Source organism: Neomonachus schauinslandi, chromosome 5 (genome assembly GCF_002201575.2).
Source record: "Neomonachus schauinslandi chromosome 5, ASM220157v2, whole genome shotgun sequence".
Taxonomy (NCBI): Eukaryota; Metazoa; Chordata; class Mammalia; order Carnivora; family Phocidae; genus Neomonachus; species Neomonachus schauinslandi.
Window position 1 is genome coordinate 114,876,319 of NC_058407.1, and position 24,389 is coordinate 114,900,707.

Genomic DNA, 24,389 nt, shown 5'->3' on the forward strand with positions numbered 1-24,389 from the left:
ATGGCAGGGCTGTGAATCCACACGTGAGACATACTTTGTGAAATTCCTGAAACTTTAGAGAGAGAGAAAAAAATGATGCTGCATAAACTTCAAATACTCCAGAAGGCAGATCCCAGGACTGTTTTGTTCATTGCAGGATAATCGGCACCGGGCACATTTACGAGCTCAGTAAATACTTGTTGAATGAATAACACTCTTGCAGAGTCTTTCTGGCCCAAGTAGGTTATCCTGCCAGAAAATTTTGATTCATGTCTGACACCTAGTGGTATTTTCCTCAAACTACTATTAAGCGGCCCCATTTCCCTTCTACTATTTGAAGGAGACTCTACAGTTCAGTTGCAGTACAATAGCTTTGTTCCTAAAACAAATCTCCAACTTGGTTTTGGGCAGTTTTACCATTGACATTTTCCAGGGCTGTCATTTGAATAGGTCGGCAGTAAATATTTATTGATCACCTACTGTGTGCCACGCACTGTTCTGTATGCTGGAGTTTTTCACGTAGCGTACGTTCTCCTGCACGTGTGACCTCACTGAATTTGAACATGTAGGCAGAGCATTCCATTGGGAATGGTTAACTTGATGGGAAACGTAATTTAGGGTTCTGTTGTGATTTCACCTGTGAAACCTTTCTAAATTTATTTTATAGCTTTTGGTGCTATCATTTCTACGTCGTGACATACTGCTTTTCATTAATGTTAAGTAGGCATTTAGGAAGATGAAAGTAGAAGGCAAGATTGCGTTTGTCGTCAGTTTATACTTACCCACACTGTGGAGAATACCACATACTATGGAGAACTATGGGAGGGTTTTGTTATCTTTCCTTAAGAAAGAGTAAAGTTCCTATTTGTTGGTGATGCATAGTGAAGTATTTAAAGTATTTATGAGTGTTCCTGCACTCTACCTCTCTCTCAAATAAATAAATAAATCTAAAAAAAAAAAAAAAGGTGGGGGGGGTGCTTGGGTGGAGCAGTCAGTTAAGCATCAGACTCTTGGTTTCAGCTCAGATTTGATCTCAGGGTCATGAGATCAGGTCCCACGTCAGGTTCTATACCCAGCATGGAGTCTTCTTGAGTTTCTCTCTCCCTCTTCCTCTGCCCCTTCCCCCCTTCACACTCTCTCTCTCAAATAAATAGAGAAATCTTAAAGCATTTATGAATGAATTGACATGATATGTGGGATTTGCTTTAAAACACTTTAGGGAAAAAAGTAAGTAGGAGTGAAACAAGATTGACAAAATTTTTGTAATTATTTAAGTTATGTTCATGGAGATTTATTCTCTTTTGTCCATTTTTGTGTATGCTGGACATTTTCCATAAGAAGAAGTAAGCAAAAATAATTAGCTGGGTGTGGGTTGAAAGAAAGCTTATCATGACTAAGTTAGAATATGGTCTGCTTTTTAATATTTAACACATTTTTTAAATTTTATTTTGTTCCATCTGATATTACTTGAAGATCAGGTTGAGTAGAGAATATGCATTTGCTTATAATAGATAGAATTTGACTGAGATCCAATAGGCGACATTCTACAATGTCCAGAGGCTATTGGAATTTTGGGTTTGAAGCTCATAATTGTTAGAGCTATAGATTAGAGGCTTGGGAGATGTAATTTTAAAGTATTAGCCATCACTCTGGAAATGAGAGCATCTTTAGTAGGAATTTGGGAATACCTAGATTTAATAAACTGGCATATATTTATTTTTTTTAATTAGTGCTTCTGCCATAATCAAAGGAAATGGAGTACCCAATAATCTGCCATACCAGTCTTCTTAAATTGGATGCTGCTTCACAATGATATATATGGATTTTTGATTGTGAGACAATGTGTCTTTTAGGCTCTTAGGATAATTTTGTATGCCATCAGCAAACCAAACCCCCAAAATAAAGATTAGAAGTCTGTTTCCAACAATTAAAAACAGTTATGAAATATTTTAGGCAAACAAAATATTGGGGAAAATGTATCTTCCAAATGCTTGCCACCTATCTTTATCATGTTAATATTTTACATCTTTCCCCCCAATCCTAATCCCTCCCACCCCCCACCCCACCCAAGACATAAATGATTATAAGTATGGTTAGGGCCATTTTATACCACTCCTTCCCTATTCTCCTTTCCCAAAGGTAATCACTAGCCTGAGTTTGGTGTTTATTTCTCTCCATTTATTTTCTGCCTTAAAAGAGTCATAATTCCTAACTTTTGCTCAATAAATTCTTCTCCATGCCCTAATTTTTTTTTTTTCCTGTGGCAATCTATTACCCATCAAAAAGAAGTTGAGGTCATTTTTCATTATTTAGGTTTAACTTTGATATCTTATTTCAATCTACATTGTGGTTTCACTTATTTTTGGTCTGAAAACCAAACATCAATTTCAATAAGCTATTTAATTGATTTTTCTTTAAATAATTAATGCTTGGAGCTTTAATGCTCTATTATGTGATGTATCTCTTTAGTTTTCTACCTTTGTGGAGAGTATCCTTCTTCCAAGGCTTATATAACTTTCCTATGAAGCACAGTTTAATTTCAATGCCTTTCTCTTATATAGATTTTTTTTTTACAACAAAGAAATCAATTAAAAGAATACTTTAAAAAATTAACTGTCATTATAAAAGAGAAGACTGGTTCCCTTTAAAAAAATTGTTCAGTAGCATCTTCAAGAACTCAGAAAAATTTAAAAAGCTTAATCTCAGTGACAGCCATTATTTTCTGTTGCTTTGTTTTTGTTTAAAACATGGGGTGGTATTTATTTGTATGAAGTATATATTTTTTTCACTCTGTTAAGAAATATTTTCCTCTTGTCCCCAGAACTATAGGATTCTCTGACTTACACCTATCTGTTTCTCCGTGGATATTCATTACAGGGTCCTCTTTATAAGTGGCATACTTCAAAATTATCCCCTCACCCCCCCCCTTTTTTTTTTTTTTAAAGATTTCATTTATTTGAGAGAGAGAGAGAGCACAAGCACAAGTTTGGGGGAGGGGCAAAGGGAGAGGGACAAGCAAATTCCATGCCAAGGCACGGGGCTGGATCCTAGGACCCTGGGATCATGATCCAAGCCAAAGGCAGACACTTAGCTGACTGAGCCACCCAGGTGCCCCAAAATTGTCACTTCTTAAAATAATCCATTTGCTCGAGTCTTTTATTCTAAGTTTAGATTTTGAAATAATTTAAATGTTGCAAATGATTTTGGCTTTAGCATTCTCTATAGAAGAGGGTCTTACAGATTTAAATAATCTTTGTTAACTGACAAAGCCCACAGGCCCTCTGGGTTTGACACCGGTTTCTTTGAAAACAGGTTATGTAGTTCATGTCAGAGTTATGGATATTTTTTAGTACCGTTTCTTACTTTTGTCTACCTTCTTTTCTTTAGAGTTCTTTAGTCTTGGTTTATATTCCTCAATTTCCTCATATTATGACAGTTACATTTGTAGAGATTCTCCTTCAACCAGTATTTAATTAAGCATTTGCAGAGTGACAAGCACCCCAGCCTCATTTATCCCTGATCCATATGTAAACCTCCTAAAAGTTTATTATCAGACGAGCACAGTAATAACGTTTATTAAATACCTACTTGGATTAGACATTATATAAGCATTTTAATGGATTATCTCTTTTAATCCTCATAACAGCCTTGCCAGGTGGGAATATACTACCATCATCCTCATTGTTCAGAGGAGTTAACTGGAACACAAGTGAATCATTTGTTCACAGGATGCCCAATTAAATTGAATTTCTGAGAGACAACTAATTTTTGCAACATTTGATAACCTTCCTTGGAAAATAAATGGCAGAGCTAGGATTTTAAACCATGTAATCTGTTTAAAAAGCCCAAGTTGTTAGCGTTATCCTGGATATGGAGAATAGAAGTCACATCGACCTGGATATTCATCCAGTATTTGGATGGCAACTACTACCTACACATTATTTATTTGTTTATTTGTCTTTTATGCATTATTTTTCTCCCAACTGATTATATTTACTAGAATGTAAAAGTGTGCTTTTTTTTTTCTGATTTCAAAGTAATATTCAACTTCAAGTAAATTCATATATGCTGTCTCTGTCCTCTTGTTTAAGTCTTTACTAGTTGTATGTTAAGTAACATAAAATGGAACGTATTCTGTACCTGGTCATTTGAGCTGTTGTCATTTAGCCATTTAGATTATTCAGATTGTTGTCTTTACTTCCTTTTCTCAAATATAGAAAGATTTATCTGTATGTGCTAAAAAAGACACATTTTCCTTTTCTTTTGACAGGGTCAAGGAAATGACACTTGAATAAGGTGTTTACAGTTCTTTGAAGCACGTCCTATGTGTTCTTTGAAGCATGTCCTATGTGTTCTCAAAAAAATGAGAAATTATAAAACATGGATGTAGAATTAAAAGAGGCTTTTTACTAAGAATTGCCAGGGAAGCTATCTGGCCCTGCTAGATGATAATACAGGAAAGTAAGGAATCGTTTTTCCCTGTGCATTACCATAGTTCAGGATCAGACTTTTAGTTTTGAATATCCAGAAATTACTGACTTAAAAAATTAAAGACCCAGGAAATGGAATAACACATATTTTAAATTTGCTATTTTTGACTTCCAATTCCAGTAGAATATATTGAAAAGAAGACACTTTTTAAAATTATCCTTTCTTTAAAAGTTTTTAAAAAATTTTTAATTGAAGTATAGCTAACAATATTATATTAGTTTCAGGTGTACAACATAGTGATTTGACATTTACATACATTACGAAATGCTTGCCATAAGTGTGGTTACCATCTGTTACCACACAAAGTTATTACAATATTATTGACTGTATTCTCTATGCTGTATTTTTCATCCCCTTGACTTACTTATTTTATAACTGGAAGTTTCTGCCTCTTAATCCTCTTCACCTATTTCACCCATCCCCCAAACTCCCTCCCCTGTGGCAACAACCAGTTTATCTCTGAATTTATGTTTTCTGTTTGTTGTTATTTAGATTCCACGTATAAATGAAACCATGTGGTATTTGTCTTTCTCTGACTTACAAAGAGAAGACGCTCTTTTTTTAAAATTTTTTATTTAAATTCAGTTTAGTTCACATACAGTGTATTACAAGTTTCAGAGGTAGAATTTAGTGATTCATCAGTTGCATATAGCACCCACTGCTCATTACATCATGTGCCCTCCTTAATGCCCATCACCCAGTTACCCCATCTCCCCACCCACCTCCCCTCCAACAACCCACCTCCCCTCCAACAACCCTGTTTGTTTCCTATAGGTAAGAGTCTCTTATGGTTTGTCTCCCTCTCTGTTTTCATCTTATTTTATTTTTCCTTCCCTTCCCCTATGTTCATCTGTTCTGTTTCTTAAACTCCACATATGAGTGAATCATATAATATTTGTCTCTCTCTGACTGAGTTATTTTTCTCTTAGCATAATACCCTCTAGTTCTCCCCACATCATTGCATATGGCAAAATTTCATTCTTTTGATGGTTGAGTAATATTCCATTATATATATACACTACATCTTCTTTATCCATTCATCTGTCAGTGGACATCTGAGCTCTTTCCATATTTTAGCTCTTGTGGACATTGCTGCTATAAATCTTGGAGTGCATGTGCCCTTTCAAATCACTATGTTTGTATCTTTTGGATAGTACCTAGTAGTGCAATTGCTGGGTCCTATGGTAGCTCTATTTTTAACTTTTTGAGGAACCTCCATACTGTTTTCCAGAGTGGCTGCACCAGTGTGCATTCCAACCAGTAGTGTAAGAGGGTTCTCCTTAAGAGAAGACACTCCTTAAAATTAATGAGCCGAGTGTTTAACTCAAGACTTAGGGTCAAGGAATATGAAAAATAAAAAGCAGTATATAATTAAGGGATATCAATTTTCTGTTGTCCAGAAGGAACTGGATAATATCTAAGCAGGAATAGCAAGTCAGATTTTAGAGAAAGTTCATAAAGGAAAGTGACAACAAGAATCAAAAGTATAATTCTCAGCAGATGTGATAGTTCTTGCTGTAAGATTGGCCCCTATTTTAATCTGTTCCACCTTCATATGTTTTCAGGCATAGTGTATTGAAAGATTTGTCAATGGCAGATTGTCTCTGATTTTATAATGGCAATCACTGCAGAATTAATATTTCTTTTATAGAAATTAAAACAAAATTATTTTGGACTATGTCTGTTCTATAGTGAAATTTTCAGAATTTACTGCATTGCCACCCAGCCAACTTTTAACTTTTTTATAGAATTCATTAATGTCATTTACATTTAATATTTTTAAATATAAGTATGCTATAATCACCTTTCGGACATAGTAGAGTAGAAGACATTAATGAGGAAAGTGTTTCTTCTCTTTTATTATATAAATCTATTATTACATAAATCCATGAAGGCAATGACTTGATTCAATGAAACTTATTAAACCTTCAAATCTCTAGCTTAGAAAAAATAGATGATTTTCTTTAAATGCCAACTCTTGTAAATGGTGAGTTGGCTACAGAGAGACCTAGCCTGATTACCAAAAGTAATTGCATTTTAAGCAACTAATATTGAAAAGAAACTTTTTTTCTATTCATAGTAATTATAAGTGACTGTCTACTTGTATTTAATAAAGCTTGACAAATGAATAAGTAGTTAAATTATTTTTGAAGTTACTGGGAACACCATGTTTGGATTCAGATCTGGGTTCAGATCCCTACTCCACCTCTTCATAAGTTACTTAGTCTGTTTCCTCCTACTTACAATGTTAATCTTAGGATCCTAATGCCCATCTTGAAGGCTTGTTATGAGAATTAAACTAAATAACAAATTTATTCATTCATTGAATATTTATTGAATGCCTGTTCTGTACTAGGCATCATTCTAGGTACTATGGATATCAGAGAATATGACAAAAATCCCTGCTTTTCATTTTAGTGGGAGGGACAAACAACCAAAATGCAAGCAAATAAAAATGCAATTTTAAGTAGTGAGTGATACATCCTATGAAGAAAAATAAAGCCTGGCACATACAAGAAATTTCTCCCAGTTTTTCATTATAATTTTCGAAGTAGGGCAAAGTCCTTGTCCATCTTGGTTCAACAATTAACATGTTGCTGTATTTGCTTTATCTTTCTATCCACATGTGTGTGTATCCGGGGATGTGGGTATCTAGGTTTATTTATTTCCCTCAAACCATTTGAAACTTAAGTTGCAGATATAATTGCAATTATAGAAATATAATAATATAATACAGTAATACAGTCATAACAGTCTCTAATTACTTTAACAAACATCTCTTAAGAATTAGGACATTCTTGTTTATAGTAGGGATTTAACTAATATCAGTTCTCTTTTTCCTCCAAAGCTTCATGGAGAAAGCAATCATGGCTGTCTGTCATAACTAATCTGAAAAGACGAAAGGATTTATAATATTTTCATGTCATCCAAATATAGAAGGCTCTATAAAGTTTCTTTGGGAAGATATCTGATGCATATTTATAGTTTTTTAAATTGGATAATAGATACTTTGCAAGTGTGTTTTTATTAGCTTTCAAGATTTTAATTCTTAAAGACATAAAATATGGCACTAGTTTTCATTTAAGCCGTATGAAGAGTGGAAATGTACATTTACTGAGGAATTACAACTGGAGTAACCAGTCATGTGCTATGCTGAGTACTTTCACATGTTATCTCATTTAGTCTTCATGGAAACTCTTCAAGAATGTAAAAATATAGAATAATTATCTCTTAATATAGAAGAAAAAGTAATAGTAAAGTAAAAATGTTTACTTAATTGCAACTGGGCTATCAGGTGGCAAAGCAAGGGTTTGGATCCATATCTACTGGCTTCTAAAAACAAGCAATTTAGGGCGCCTGGGTGGCTCAGTCAGTTAAGCATCCTACTCTTGATCTCAGCTGAGGTCTTGATCTCAGGGTTATGAGTTCAAGCCCTGTGTTGGGCTCCACGTTGGGTGTGGAGCCTAGTTAAAACAACAACAACAACAACACACACAACAAAAACTTAAAAACAAGCAAATTTCACTATATCCTGTTGCATTATAAGTGATCGAGTTAGCCATTCACTGCTTTAGAGGACTTGAGTTAGCCATTCACTACTTTAGAGGACTTCTTTCAGAGTAAATAGTTAAGTATGTAAAAGGAGCTACTGATGTATATTCCTTTTTTAAGAAATTTCTTTTGAGCCACCTTTGTGATATACCATGTTTCTGCCCAGCATTGCAATTTAATGAGCATTATTATATTATTCCCTGCATACTTCTGCTTTATTTTCTCAGTCATGTTCTTTAAGAGTTAGGGCTGTGTCTCCTACTTCAGTGGTTCCCAAACATGAGTGCACATCACAGTCACCACAGTTTCTGATTCAGTAGAGCTTGAATGGAGTCCCTGCATTAGCATTTCTAACACATTCCCTAGTTATATCAATGCTGCTGGTCTGGGGACCACACTTTGAGAACCACTGTCTACCTCTTTGCCCTTCCTCCCACCACAGTCCTTATCTTGGTGCTTATCACTTAGCTTAAATGCCCTCTCATCTAGGAATCCTTCCTCGACTTCTGTTTTATTGAAACTGTTAGTTCTCAAATGTCAGTGTGTATAAGAACCACCTGGGAGACTTGTTGACAAAGCAGATTTCTGATTGAACCCTGAAACATTGATTTTTAGCAAGTGCATTCGGTGTTAATGCAGATGATCCATGGATAGCAGTTTGTGAAATACTGGCTTACAGAGTTGATACGCGCTCGTCATTGCTATGACTGTATGTCGTATTTGCCTGTGATTGTTTTTTATACCATAGTTCCATTTCTTGTTTGTATGTCTCTCTCCCACTAGAGTCCCCGAAGGAAAAGGACTGTGTCTTAGTCATAATTAAAACTTAGGGCTTAGCACAATGCAGTGTTAAAAAGCAATAGAGTGAATACTGCCTGTGTAATCTAGCTATGTGACCTTGAAGGATTTAATCTCTCCTAGCCTCAGTTTCCCCTTTCATTCAATAGTGGTAGTAACACGTATGTGCTATGGAATTAGCTCTCAGGGTTTGTATAGTCTTTAGTGTAGTAATTTACATACAGAATGTTCCCACCAAATGGACACCGTTACTCTTGTGGTGGTGGTTGTGTTACATAAGAAACAAAATGTTTGAATTAATGAAAACTCCTAAATTATGATTTTACCATACAAATTCAGGATATGTGTTTAGCAGTTCATTAAAAATCTTTGCTTAATTGTCTAAAATATCATTTTATATTTTGGTATTTTAATGAAATAGTGTGAAGTAAAATCATGCCTTGGGCTTTTTCTCTCCCATAGGAAAACAAAGAAATCGCTTGGAACCAATGGATACCATATTTGTTAAACAGGTTAAAGAAGGAGGACCTGCTTTTGAAGCTGGATTATGCACAGGTGCTGATATTCTTCTTTAAACAATACCTTTAAATTTCTTTTTTACTCCATTTCTTCCTTCTTCCATATTTCATTTTCCTTATTCTTTATCTCCTTCTGTATGTTTTTTTCCTGTGTCTTCACATCAATTTTTACTATTTTTGAGACCTAGTTAGCTGTATGTTTCTTGATACCCAAATGTATGGGTTTGGACAGAAATAACTTAAAATAAATTATAAATTAGGAGCACTTTTGGTTACCACTTAGAGAGTGGACTCTTGGAGGCCCCTTTAAAAGCACCTATTTTACATACATTTAATTTTGATAAGGATTACAAAATAGCAAAATGATGAAGATATTTATTGACATAATTAAAATAATCTTGGATCTCCAGGTTCTCAAAGTGCCTTATCTGCCAGAGGTGAATTAATTAATTTGCACTGTGAAGGGTAACTTAAGTCTCTAACAACACAAGGCAAGCTCTGCTTCATCTGTGGGTATCCGTGGATGTGGACTGGTAGCTATTCTAAAATATTTTGTGATATGTGATTTTAATAAAACCTAAGTAGAGATTTAGTTTATTTAATGCACACACTAAAATAGTTACTCTTTTGTTTTTGAACATGAAATAATTTAAAATGGGAATTAGTGAAAAACTATATTTTACTGCCTTTTGAATAAAATGTAGTGTTTTCAGTGATAAATACTGAAAGCAGCGGATGTCATTGCTAAGATTTACAAGGATGTGCTATTTATTAACTCTTTTGTCATGGTTAACGTAAGCCTAATTCCAATCTCATTAACATATACATAATGTGTATATTGGTGTCCATATGGGATTCCATTACCTAGCTTGTATCACTTTTCATATTCTAAGCCTCACAAGGGCAGGAAGATGTGGAGATGCTGTGATAAGCACACCGAAAATACTTTTTATTTTTCTATTTTCCAATTTTTCATTATCTTTTCTTTCTCAGTCTTTTCCTTTCTGCCCCGAGTTCTTATTGGTAATCCAAATGCCCTTTTCTTTATTAAAATGAAGAACAAGTTAATATGCATAAAGTCAAAACCATGTGCATGCCCATATTTCAGTTCTGTAATATAGCACTAATGAATAAACTAAATAGGTTGGGAAATCAGCCGGACTAACAGTAGAAGACACCAAGGTTTAATAAAAACAATCAACTATTTAAGCCTGTTGAATGATGCTTTTCTATCAGAAATGACAGGGTAGACAGAGGAATAACCAGGAGTTCTGCAACTCAGAAAACAAATGATAGGGGCATAAATAGTATAGCCATGGTCACTTGGTGACTATACCTTTTGGAGTTTCTAAATTCATCATTGTCCAGGGCTCTTAAGACATAGCTATATTTCATCAGAAGGTGTATATATTAGAATTTAGATTCATATTTGTGAAAGATACATTGAAAAACAGCAAGCAAGAATATATAAAAAATAAATACATTACTCAAGAAATATTTCAAAAGTCATCAGAAATAACCTTTTAAGGAATTCCTCATGTGTTTTTTCACTCTTCTTTGAAGGTGATCGAATTATAAAAGTCAATGGGGAAAGTGTTATTGGAAAGACCTATTCCCAAGTAATTGCTTTAATTCAAAACAGGTAAGATTTTCAAAATATGATTAATTTTGGCCAAAGATGGGTATTTATAAATCAGTGGAGCAAGTAGATTCCATATAGTATTGTCTGTATTCTGTAATGGGATGGGGAGCTGTGGGACTTTCCCTTCAAGTGGGTAATAATTTGAGAATTGCCAAGGATGTACTACCTGATTATAGCTTACTTGGTGCTTTGCTTCAGCAAATCTATCAGATTTGTGATTAAAGTCCTTTAGAATCTAAAAGCAACACATTTTAGATTAACTGTAAGTTCCTCACTTTAGTTTGAAATGACTATGAAATTTATAATTTGTTTATAATAAAAATATAAATAAATGCATATATAATTTATTTTAAAACCTCTTACTCAGATATCTTTAAATACCTTATTGAATAATACTCTTGGCTCAAATTTATTCATTTGTTTTAACAAAGACAGCAAGAAATTCTCTTTGAATTCATCTGTCTGCCTACGTTCTACAGAGTGATAGTGTTTTGAGTTCTCAAGGCAAATAAATATGTACAGAGTAACTGTGAGACCTTAAAGATAACTTAGTCCTACTTTCTTTCTGTCTACCACACACCTAGAAAATTTTTCTTAATTATAAATAAAGAAATTGAAAGCCAAAGTGGTTACCATATTGAAGTCCTGCCAAGAGCAGGCAATGACTGGAGTCCCATTGTCCGGATGATCCCTTTGTAATTAAATTGAAGTTCATTATTTTCTGAAGACTTTTATCAAGTTCCTGTAACTATGTCTAAAGCAGTTCATGCTATAATCTAAGTTATTTACACTAATGCCCTAATGCATTGTCATTTTTACAATTAGATGATGTGATTGTGATTTATTGCTGAGTATTCTTCTTACTGTTTTATTATATAATGAAATTCTTAGAGAAAGCAAATCTTAAATCTTGCCTCTAATGTTGGATTCTAGGTGTTCCTGACAGTGATCCCTATTTGATCTTAAGTATTGGAGAGAACAGGGGACTGGTGAAGAATTCAAAGCCACTCCAGAGGCAGTGGGGAGATCACCTAAATTTTTATTCCCTTAAAATAATTTAGATCATCATAGATACACCGATATGTTTTATCAACCTTTAATTTAAGGATTTTTTTAGTGTATTTGTTAACATCTCTTCTTGAAAAATAGTATTTTCCCAAGTAACCATAACTTAATCTTTGTTTTCCTCAAAATCCACATTAATTTTTTTGTTACTGGTGCAGTTTATCTCTTGGAGTAATAACACTTGGGAATGACAGTCTTGATTTTTCAGCTGATAAAGCAATTTGAAAAATAGAGAAATACTGTTTTTTCATCATCTTATTTTCTTTTAAAAAATTGTGTTCCTTTTGTCTGCAGTTGGTAGCAAATGGATAATGCAGCACAAAGCCATTGAGATTCTGCAGTGTATTAATGTAAAAATGTATCCTTGCAGAAGAATTTATCTAAACATCAGTATGTATTTTCTACCAACTCTAAATATTGAAATACAAGTACCTACATATTTTATTAATAAAATTTATTTGAACCTGTGGTTCTTACGGTTTACTATTCTGAGCATTTATGAACCTGATAATAAGGTTCAAATCTAACAAAAAGTGACACCAGTAAAATTATTAGGTTTTGTTTTCTTTTTTTGTTGTTTGTTTCTTAATCTCTTGATTGTATTGGGGGAAGAAGAAATCTGATATTGTTAGGTTAGATACTGAATCACGTGATGGGGATAGTCCACTATCCTTGCCTTTTCTAAGTGTAACTCCAGATCACAAGACTCAGCATAATTTATCCCTTTGTACTTTTTTAAACTTAGAGAAACTTCTCTATCATTTTTAACAGGACATTTATAGTACCAAAATAAAGTGAGACTTTGAGCTATTTCTGTAAAGGCTCTAAAATTAAGTCAGAGAAGAAAGCAAATAGTTGAGTTGCTATATAGTTCATAAAAATGAGTCATTTTGATAGTTGTGCTGGTGAACTCCGATTTCCTTCACTTCTGAGGCCAAGAGGGAATATTTCAAAACTTAGATGTTTAATATTACTTAAAATGTTAAATTTGAGCGTTCTTCAGTTATTTTCATGTGACTGTATTTTTACTTGATAAATAGTGAAAATGTGTGGTAAAAATTTATAATTTTTTCTGTGACCTGAATTAAAATAATAAATAAATATATACTGAAGAGTTTGTTCCGGGAGTATAATACAAGTAATATACTTCATGTTCCTAAATTAGAAATATGTTATAAAGAAGACTTGCCTGATTATGAATAGCTCAAACATATGTCAGGATGCCTTCTTTCATTCATAATTAGCTTTATATATAAAAGTGACTTCTTAATGATTTGGGCTTGAAAAGTAAAGATTAAAAAAAACAAAAATTAAACTCATAAACAAATTTAAAAAACATTTCTGAGCTAACTATCTTTCTTTTATGTCTTTTTGATACACTTTCACCTCCGCTAAAAGAATTTTTATATTCAATTTCAGTGATACAACATTGGAACTTAGTGTTATGCCAAAAGATGAAGACATTCTCCAAGTGGTAAGATTTATTTACTCAAATATGCATTGTTCTGTAGTCTCGAATGTTAATAAAGATCCTTTAAAGATGTAGGGGGACTGCATATAAGATTCTGGGGGCAAAAAGCCCCCACTGGTTCATTTAGGAGAGTCTGGGATTCTTGACATTTTACCAAAAGACAAATAAACAAAAAAACTATTTGTCAGTTTTCACAATTAAGTGACATAAGAGTATTTTATGGATTTGACAGTGAACTTCTGTTGTTGCCATTTAGAATGAGATTCCTAAAGAGTTTGCCCCGATGTTGCATCCTAGGTAGTCCTTTCGCCAGAAGCCAAAGCTCAGGGTACAAGTGTATATCCCCAGGAATTAGAATCTTTTTTTTTTCTTATGAGAACAGAAATTTTATGAAAGCCATTTCTTAATTTTTCAATATGTATGACTGTAAATTAACCCACCAAGCAGTTTTGGAACAATATCAATTCATTCTATTAGAAGTAAGGTTCACAGTGAATGGAGTCTATACCTTAAGGGAGAAATATGTCAGGGTCTTCAAGAGGAGATGAAACTATATTGAAGACTTTAGCATTTAGCTTAAAATTTTCCCTCATTTTTAGAAAGAAAATGAATAGAATCCTTTATTCCTTTGTTGAGCTTAAACATTGCTGAAAGTAAAAAGAAGGTAACATATATAAATTTCATTCAAGAAAATAATACTTTTCCTCAGTTGACATTGTAGTTTAGTAGAATAAGACAGCATGAGCAAAACTTTTCAAGTAACACATGAAAGCTGACCACTCGATTTAAGAAATGGCAGTAGCCACTGGAAGTTGTATTTTTTAAAATTCTTTTTAGCAAATAATTGTTGTGTTTTGTTTTTTAATTCGAGTACAACAGGAAACTCGTGGAATCTTTGTGGTTGGAATGGAAATGGTAGTCATGTTTTTCATTTGTAAGGCATTAGTTTGAATTTAATTCAACGTAAGTCCTAAGTAATCTTCTGTAAACATTTTTTTCACAGAAATATCACTAAAGCTGATCCTCATGATTCAGTGTATTCATGTAAAGTATAATTAACTGAAATCCATGGAGATCCACCTTGTGTTTTCAAAGCATGTGGATTTTATTTAGGAATGGCTTTTTAGTGCTAACAGATGACCCTTCTTAAGTACACAGTTGTTTTGGCATTGGGGCGTCTCAACAAGGAAGGTGCAGCTCTCTGGGGTGGTTTTCCTAGGCATAGAGAGCTAGTTGTAGAGTACCTGCCCTGGTAATTGAGCAGTTGCCATCACTGCCCGCTGTGTGGTGGAAGACCAGCGGCCCTGGAAACAATCATTGTCTCATTTCATGATCAGTGGGAAAGAAGGTTAATTCGTCTGTCGTGTTATAGTTTAGTTAAGATACATATGTTTAAAACAAAGGCAAAATACAAAGTGTTGCAAACACAGGAAAAAATCGGCTCACTCGAGTGGCATGAGTACACAGATCTTCAGAGTTCATTGGTAAAGGGTTCTAGTAAAATTGTAACAAAATTTGCTTTTCAAACATGTTATTTGAATTACTTTAATCTTAAGAGATTACAAGCATATGCCCTTAATGATAAAAGAAAACCTCGCTTTTAAACCCAGCCTTCATTCATATTTGAATGCACTATAATTCATGAGACAATCAAAGGAGTGTATATAATTAATGCCTACTATGCATTGTTCCTAAAGGACATTAGGACCTGGCAACTTCTTTTCTGCATCAGTGTTTTTAGCTGGGACATCTATGAGTGTCATTTTTTAAAGCTATTATAAAACACAAAGAGAATGTGGGAATTCCAAAACCATATGCAGAAATTCTTCGCTCTAACAGATTCTAGGGTTAAAATGTTCTGTAAGGGCCTTAAGTATTTATGTCGGTCTGTTACCCATAGTATATGCTTTTAAAGACATAGACTGTGAGGTTGAATATTCATTGTAAAGAAAAAGTAAACATGAACATTTTTACAGCCATTGTAAGAATCATTTACCCAAGTGGAGGCTTCTCGTAGTTTGTATGTGTTTAGTCTGGGCAATGGCGGGACCGTGCGTCCATGGACTTTTCTTTTCCTGAGTGATGTATGCACCAAACTGTTCTAGAGGTGCTCAGCTCGTCCTTGAGAGGTGACATGGAGAATTTAATTTGGTTTAAAGTTTGACTCATGTAAGGATAAGTATATAATAATAAATTTCTAATTACAGATGATAGTGATAAAATATTGAAAAACAGGAAGTAAAATTAAGAATAATTCATTATGGTACTAAACTAGTGCTGGTAATAGTGCTCCTGTACTTGGCAGCTTCATTTGCTAAACCAACATATATTTTCTAGATTAACAATGTGAGTAGTGTTACATTCATTTTTAGTCATTTTTGACAGTATTTTATAACAGTATTTTAGACTCTGATATCTTAGACAGTTTCATGTTTTTAAGGTATTATTACAAAATAAAAAACACCTTCTGTTCCATTTTCAAAGAAACAGAATGGTTTCCTCACCCTTTCAAATGTTGGCTGTGCATGAATGAAATAGCCACCATCTTGGGGCGCCTGGGTGGCTCAGGGGGTTAAGTGTCTGCCTTCGGCTCAGCTCATGATCTCAGGGTCCTGGGATCGTGTCCCATGTCAGGCTCCCTGCTCAGCGGGGAGTCTGCTTCTCCCTTTGCCCCTCCCCCCCCCTCATGCTCTCTCTCTCGCTCTCTCTCTGTCTGAAATAAGTAAATAAAATCTTTAAAAAAAACAGCCACCACCCATCAAGTCACCCAAAGAGTGATGCTGACTAAAGAAAACCCTTCCTCGAATGGGCTCACGATAGAAGAAGATGTGGCCGTTCTTTTCAGTGGATGCATCACGGTATTTTGTTAAGCAACTGGCTCAATGGACTCAAAGTTGAATTTTCAGTTGATGAATTCTGAGAGCTGTAGAGATTGTTGGGTGTGTCTGGTGTTTGGCCAGGGCACTCTGCACCTACTTTGTGCTGTTCTGTGTCAAACACAGCAAGGCTAAACAGCTTTTCTAGGATGACAGGGAAGAAGGCAGTGGCACCTGGACTTGACCCGAGGCGGGTCTGAGACTAAAGCCTGTACTTTCAACTAGACCACAGTCCTTTACTGCCATCGGGTGCAGATGAGGAGTTAAGTGCCTTAGCCCAGTCACCCTGTTAGTGTCAGAGCTGTTGTTCTAACTCATCTCTGGACTCTTGAGTCCAGTGTTCTGCCACTCTGTGAATATGTTACATAAATTGGAAAAGGTAATTTGATCAAAGTTTTTCTTTAGATTTATTAGAATTACTTTCAAAATAATTATTTAATATGTTCCATAATCAGTATAATATTGTATTTAAAATTAGGTAGCCATTTCTCGAGTGTGCATGAAGGTGATCCTGCCTAGAGTAAGGAAGCAAGAGTAGGAATTCTGGAGGGTTCTTTCATATTTTGTGAGTTTGCATTTACTTTGTTCTTTTTCAAAATCAATTTTTAAATAATTATAAGAACAGTTACATGCTTGATAGAAAAGTTACAAATAATTTAGAAAGCTATAAAGTAGGCATACCATCCCCTTTTCCCACACCCCTCTGTGTCATGTTTGGCATGTAATTTATTATACCGACAGACATGTAATTATTTTTTATTTTATCATAAGTAATGGTATTAAATTAATAGGTCATCCTGTTAAAGGTGAAATGGTAGGGAGGAATTTCAATCTTACCAACTTAGTTATTCTGCACGGTCTTTTTTGTGGGATTTTTTGTTTGTTTTTACCCTTTATTAGACAATAATTATGTAATAATAATAGTATTATAATAGTAATAGGCATGGTAATAGTGATTTTGATGCAACTCTACTAGAACTAAACTGGAAGATTATTTTAGGATTAAGTTACTGTTAGATACTATACGTACAATCAAGATCCAGACTGTTAATACTAAATTTTATTTAATTTGCTCTTTACAATTTTAATTGCAAATGCAGAATTATTTTTTTTGTTTTTTAGAAAGAAAGTATGTGAGTGGGGGGGCAGGGGGGCAGAGGGAGAGCATGAATCTTAAGCAGGCTCCACACCCAGCGGAGCCCCACCCGGGACTCCATCTCACCATTCTGAGATGATGACCTGAGCCGAAATCAAGAGTCAGACTTATTTTTTTTTTAAAGATTTTATTTATTTTTAGAGAGAGAGAGCGAGCAAGAGCAGGGGGGAGGTACAGAGAGAGAGAGAGATTCTCAAGCAGACTCTGCGCTGAGTGCAGAGCCCAGCTCGGGGCTCGATCTCACGACTCCAGACGAAACCAAGAGTCGGTCTCCCAACCGACTACACCACCCAGGTGCCCTGAGAATGAGGAATTTTTAAATAATTAGATAAACAAGCTTTTTTAGTGTTCATGAACTCTGAGAATATGTAAGGAAATTCAGTAATGCTCTTGAATGAATTCATGTTTTATTCATCTCAAGTATATCTGCTTACGTTAGACAACAGTACTGTCTGCGTAGGATATTCTGTTTAGTCCGCTGTTAACGCATGGTCCATGTGTATGTATGTATGTGAGCACCCATTGGGCATAACTTTACTCAGAAGTGGGGCCCCATGAATATGGGCCATTTAGTATTTAGAGCTGTTACATAGGGATCTTAGAGATGCTTGAAGTATGTCAGATATTTTTTCAAGTTTTTCATAGTTCCTGTCATACATACACTTTTATTATCCCCAAATTTGAATAAAAGAGGTATCTCTAAATTATTAGTTCTAAAACAGTACTTCCCAGCAGAAATTTCTAGTTGTATTAAAACCCCTTCGAAAAAAATGGGTTCTATGGCCGAATAAGCTTGTCATTTCCCTTTGAATCTTACAACCTACGTGAATGTAGTAGAGGTTTTGAGAAGTCAGGAAGCCTGCCAATCAGTTCTTCGCTACATCATTGAGCATAGAGAATGCTCTCTTCCTCCTCCCTTTTGGGCGATGCTTAATAAAACTGCACAAACACACTGTGGGAAATGCTGTACCAGAGTGTTCACTCATCCAGACACAATCTTCCTGCTGTGGAAAAGTCTTGGTGTGAATATAATCAGCATCAAAAAGATAGTCTTGTTATGTCAGTGGCATGTAACCCAACATGTATATTTTGACTGACTGTATTCGTGCCGTAAAAATATTATGGCATGCATGTTTTCTTTTATCTACTCATTCAGCTTTTCCACCGCATTCTGGCTTATGTTTTACAGTATTCAGTATAAGTTTTAAAGAATTCCTCTGGAAGTAACATTTTTATGTCCATTCAGTCATCATTTTCTTAAGCCAGTAACACAGGACAAAAGGTACAGGAAAAGATCTTAATTTTTGAGTGAAACATATTTAATCGAACAGTCATCCTTTCTCTCCAAATCATAGTGTAAAGATGGTTCCATTCACATGACAGCTTGTGGCTGTGCTCTGATTTACAGGGGAAGGAGAAGGTTGTACTATTTTAAATGCATAATAGAGCATTCGGTTCGTCATCTGGAAGCAGAGCTGGAAGAAGCTCAGGGGAAATGAGAGACATCAATGTTGCTCTTGTGGAAGGGAAGCTTTGGGGCACATCATCAGACAGCAGTGCAGAGTGAAGAAAATAGCCATTAGGAAAGCCTGTCACCAGATGTATTTTGCTTTCAGAAATGGTAGACAGCCCAAATAAGAACCAAATAAAAGCCCGAGAAAAAGATGCTCAGAAGGATACTGAAGTTATTCTTTATGCTCCACTGCCCTTTATTTCTCTTGGTACCTTCCAGAGAAATCAGTATAGATGTATTTTTAGCTTGCTGTTTCCAGCATCAATATGACAACATGATTCTGTCTTTACATCAGTAAGCAGCTTCTACTATGTTTTCCTATTTTCTGCTAGCTACAGTTTACAAAGGATGTCACAGCTCTGGTAAGAAATGCACAGAAGCCATTTCCTTGCTTTTTAAGTTCTGTTCTATAGAGATTTGTAATAAGCCAACCTATTAAAACTGTAAGTTTGCTTAGAGAAACCCCTCCATAACGTGATGTTAATCTTACTAATTTGCAGACTGTGTTTGTGATACCTGATTTTCTTTATTTTTTGTTCTCATGTTTGGTTTCTTTTGAATCCTGTGCATAACTGGTGTTAAAACCTAACATCTACCTGTATGTGGATTTTATTTATTTATTTATTTATTTTTAAAGTATCTCACCCCCTCTTTCCTTGGTACTTTGCTGATATGTTTGTGGCTGCACTTGAGCTTTGCAGGCTGTATAATGCAAAGACAGGATATGATGATAGATGTGAATTAAGCTTGTTTTGATTAGGGGAGGATATGTAACATGATACCACACCTCACTGTCTCAGATGCTGACATTGTCCTCAGTTACTATCAATTAGTTCTGTTTTATTGCGTCTCTGTCTTTAATTTCAGTTACTTTGAAGTTTTGAAATACATTGCTAGATAGTTTCATAAATAATGGATAAAAAAGAATTTGAGCTGCATGCCTGCCTGTTAGTTATAGAGAAATGTCTCCTCCTAATAAGTAAAAGAGACCAAATAAATTTGTGCAATGTAATTTTGCATTAGCTTAAAATAAAAAATAAAAATTATATACAGCAAGATGAATTACTTTTTTTCATATTTTCATGCTCAATTTAAACATGCATGTTTTCTCTTATTTTTAAATATTAAAATATTCAGCATGGCTTAGGACTTAATTTATCAAAATGGCTTAGTTTTAAGGACTCAGTAATCATTAATTGACAAGACACTGCTCAATATGTCACATTTAATTTATGCCAGCAGTAGCGCTTGCAGTAAAAATGTATTTGGTTAAGATTTTTAATATCTTCACCTTCACTCTGGCAGAAGATCAAAATGTTCTTTTGCTGGGATTTATCAGGCAGCCATTTAACCTGTCAAATGCTGAAAGATCATAAAACTTGAATGGGGAAGGTTTAGAAGCGTCAAGGCTATCTCTAATTGGCTGGGGGGAAAACTGGTGTGTTTCAATCCTTTGAGAAAACAGGCAGTTGTAATTTATTTCTGTTGCAAATTCTACAGTGTATTTGATTTCTGAAAGACTAGCCCTTTTCTAAACGTGTGGAGCATCCTTATGTTGTGTTTGCATGCTTGTTTTAGCGAATGTCATTTAGGAATCAGGTAGGGCACAGTAAAAAAACAGCAGTCCATTGCAAGAATGGAAATTGTTCTTCTTATGACTCTCAAATGACACTTTTTTCTCCTTTCCACGTAGGCGTATTCTCAAGATGCCTATCTGAAAGGCAACGAAGCCTACAGTGGTAATGCCCGCAATATCCCTGAACCTCCACCAGTTTGCTACCCCTGGCTGCCATCTGCCCCTTCAGCCATGGCACAGCCAGTTGAAATATCTCCTCCAGATTCATCATCGAGCAAACAGCAGACCAGTACCCCAGTCCTGACACAACCGGGCAGGGCCTATAGAATGGAAATCCAAGTGCCTCCGTCACCAACAGATGTTGCAAAGTCCAACACGGCAGTGTGTGTTTGCAATGAAAGTGTAAGGACTGTCATTGTACCTTCTGAGAAGGTTGTAGATTTGTTAACTAATAGAAACAACCATACAGTTCCTTCACATAGAACCGAAGAGGTGAGGTATGGCATCAACGAGCAGACCTCTTTGAAAACAGTGTCAAGAACCACACCACCGTCATCCTCGATTCCCGCTGCCCATCTAATTCATCAGACTGCAGGCTCTAGGTCATTGGAACCTTCGGGAATTTTACTTAAATCTGGCAATTACAGTGGACATTCGGAGGGAATCTCAAGCAGTAGACCGCAGGCTGTGGATTCGCCTTCCGTATCTGTTAATCACTATTCTCCGAATTCCCATCAGCACATAGACTGGAAAAACTATAAAACTTACAAAGAGTATATTGATAACAGACGATTGCACATAGGTTGTCGGACAATTCAAGAAAGACTAGATAGTTTAAGAGCAGCATCTCAGAGCACAACAGATTATAACCAGGTGGTACCAAACCGCACTACTTTGCAGGTACGACGTCGAAGCACCTCTCACGATCGAGTGCCCCAGTCTGTTCAGATCCGGCAGCGCAGTGTGTCCCAGGAGAGACTGGAGGATTCTGTGTTAATGAAGTATTGTCCACGAAGTGCATCTCAAGGAGCACTGACCTCTCCACCTGTTAGTTTTAGCAATCATAGAACTCGTTCCTGGGATTATATCGAGGGACAGGGTGAAACCTTAGAAAACGTCAGTTCTGAGAGTCAAATACCCGATTCAAATGGAGAACGAAAGCAGACCTACAAGTGGAGTGGATTTACTGAACAGGATGATAGACGAGGGATATATGAAAGACCTAGGCAGCAAGAAATTCACAAGTCTTTTCGAGGTTCAAATTTTACCGTGGCTCCAAGCGTTGTTAATTCCGATAATAGGCGAGTGCCTGGCAGAGGAGTGGGATCTGTGTCTCAGTTTAAAAAAGTGCCACCAGATCTAAAAACACTGCAGTCCAGCAGAAACTTTCCAACCACTTGTGGAATGTCACTGCCTCGAGGTGTTTCGCAAGACAGGTCACCTCTTGTGAAAGTCCGAAGTAATTCTCTGAAAGCGCCTTCTACACATGTCACAAAACCATCATTTAGCCAGAACTCATTTGTTTCTGTCAAAGACCAAAGACCAGTAAATCATTTGCATCAAAACAGCCTGTTGAATCAGCAGACATGGCTAAGAACCGAAAGTGCCCCTGATCACCAGGTGGAGACTGGGAAACCCCCCTCTTTATCTGGAGCTCCTGTCAAGCCTGGCCCTCAGACGACTGACAACTCTGGCGCTTCGGATTTAGAATTATCCGTCACTCAGAGAAATCACGACTTAAATCTACGAGAGGCTGAAATTCAGGAGTCAGATACTTTAGATAATAGAGAAACTGTCGTCCTAAGAGAAAAACCTCCATCCGGTCGCCAGACACCACAGCCTTTAAGGCATCAGTCTTACATCTTGGCCGTAAATGACCAGGAGACCGGATCAGACACCACCTGCTGGCTGCCCAATGATGCGCGCCGAGAGGTCCATATAAAACGGATGGAGGAAAGGAAGGCCTCAAGTACCAGTCCACCTGGGGATTCCTTGGCATCCATCCCCTTTATAGGTGAGCTCATGTGTCGTCAGTGGCTACTGTGTCAAATATGTTACAGATCTTTCCAGTAAGGTATTATTTTTAGTGGCAACAGGCACAAAAATTTTACACTGATCTTAAAACATTTGTCCTCAATTTCCTGAACTGGGTTAAAGCCAGAGCTGTAAGCTTTTACCCTCAAAGATTATTTCAAGTGACAGTTTTCCTTTTTTATTTTAATGTTAGGTACTCAGTGCCTTTCTTTTCTTTTCCTTTCTTTTTTTTTTTTTTTTTTGGATGAAACAAATTTCCACTGTCTGGGGCCAGGGGACGCAGCAAACCAAATGGTACCTAGTTGATGATCCATCTGAATCAAAAGCCAAGTCGAACAGTTTTAATCAGCCTTTTATTTAAACAGTGCTTTTGACTTTATTATTTCCTGTTTCTTTGGGCTGAATGAATAGACCTCTTCGTTGTCAAGTTTTACTTTGTCTTAGAGTAAATCTTGGGATAGAGTTGGAAAAATCACTCAAATTACAAGCTTATGGCCCAGTGCAGAACAGCTGGTATGTTTCCTGAGGCCTGAGACTGCTCCCACACAACGCAGGTGTATTCTCCACAACCAGCCAGTGTGGTGGTTTAAAAATGGGAATCAGATCATGCCGCTCCTCTGACCAGACCCTCTGTTTACTTTCCCTGTTACCCAGAATAGAATCCCAAATCCTGCCATGGCCCGCGGGGCCCTCCATGAACTTGCCCCCCCCCCCAACCCCACTGCACCTCTCTGAGCCCGTCTCCTGTCTTCCTTGTTTGTGTATCCCATCTTCAGCCCATCTTTAGCCGCCCTGGCCTGCTTGCACCTGCGGAGCCTGCCAAGCATGCTTCGGGGCCCTGGTACCGCCAGTTCCCAGCCCCAGAACACATTCTGCAGAGAGTCACAAGACTCTCCCTCGTGCCATTTGGGTCTCTGCTCAAGTATTGCCTTATCAAGGTGGCCTTTCCTCACCAGCCTATCTGCAGTAGGTACCCCACACACATGCATGGCACCGGACATTCTCTGTCCCCTTCAGCCACTTTATTTCTCTTTGTATCACTTGTTTCCGCTCGACGTGTTTTATATTTTTTATTACACGTTTCTCTGCAGAGCTAAAATATAAGTTGCACGAGAGCCAGGCTTTTAGATCTTTTGTCCACTTCGATAACCTTAATACCTAGAACACTGCCTGGCACTCAGTAAATATTGTTTGAAATGATAGGCTAATGATAATTTTTGAGATGATGGTTAAGTGTATAGCAAAATCAAAAGAAGAGTTCTCATCATAGTTACTATGCAGCTCCAACACATAATCCACTAACAGGATTATCGTATGTGTCCTTAGTTTTGCCTTTATTTAATAATGAGAAGTTTAAGCTGTAGAGGGGTTAAATAACTTCCCTAAAGTGACACAGTTAATAAACAGTAGAGACTGACACTTGGCCCGCTGATTCAGCCTCCTCACGGAGCACAGCTCCAGAGGGCACCATGAATATAGATGCACTGTGAAGATCACCCCCCCTAGTTGTGGGATGCAGGGGCCTTCTTTTGAGGCCAAGGCCATACTCATCCTCACCCCATTACCCCATGAGTTCATGCAGGATTCTCCATAATTTTATAGTATAGTGTGCTTCTCTTCGAGCAACATTTCAAGGTTTCTCTTTCCTAGAGAAATTTTCTAAATCTACTGAGCTCTTGGACTGTCAGGCAACACTATCAGAGTCAGCTTTTGAGAAA

At 36.3% G+C, this 24,389-nt stretch overlaps 1 protein-coding gene across 1 annotated transcript in view; it reads left to right on the top strand.

Annotated features, from left to right (window-relative positions):
• Positions 1–24,389, top strand: part of ARHGAP21 (Rho GTPase activating protein 21) — a 128,293-nt gene that overhangs the window by 74,751 nt on the left and 29,153 nt on the right. Inside the window, 4 exon segments of the mRNA XM_021687139.1 lie at positions 9,283–9,375; positions 10,902–10,980; positions 13,465–13,519; positions 20,755–22,651. Of these exon segments, the coding sequence (XP_021542814.1) occupies positions 9,283–9,375; positions 10,902–10,980; positions 13,465–13,519; positions 20,755–22,651 (2,124 nt within the window).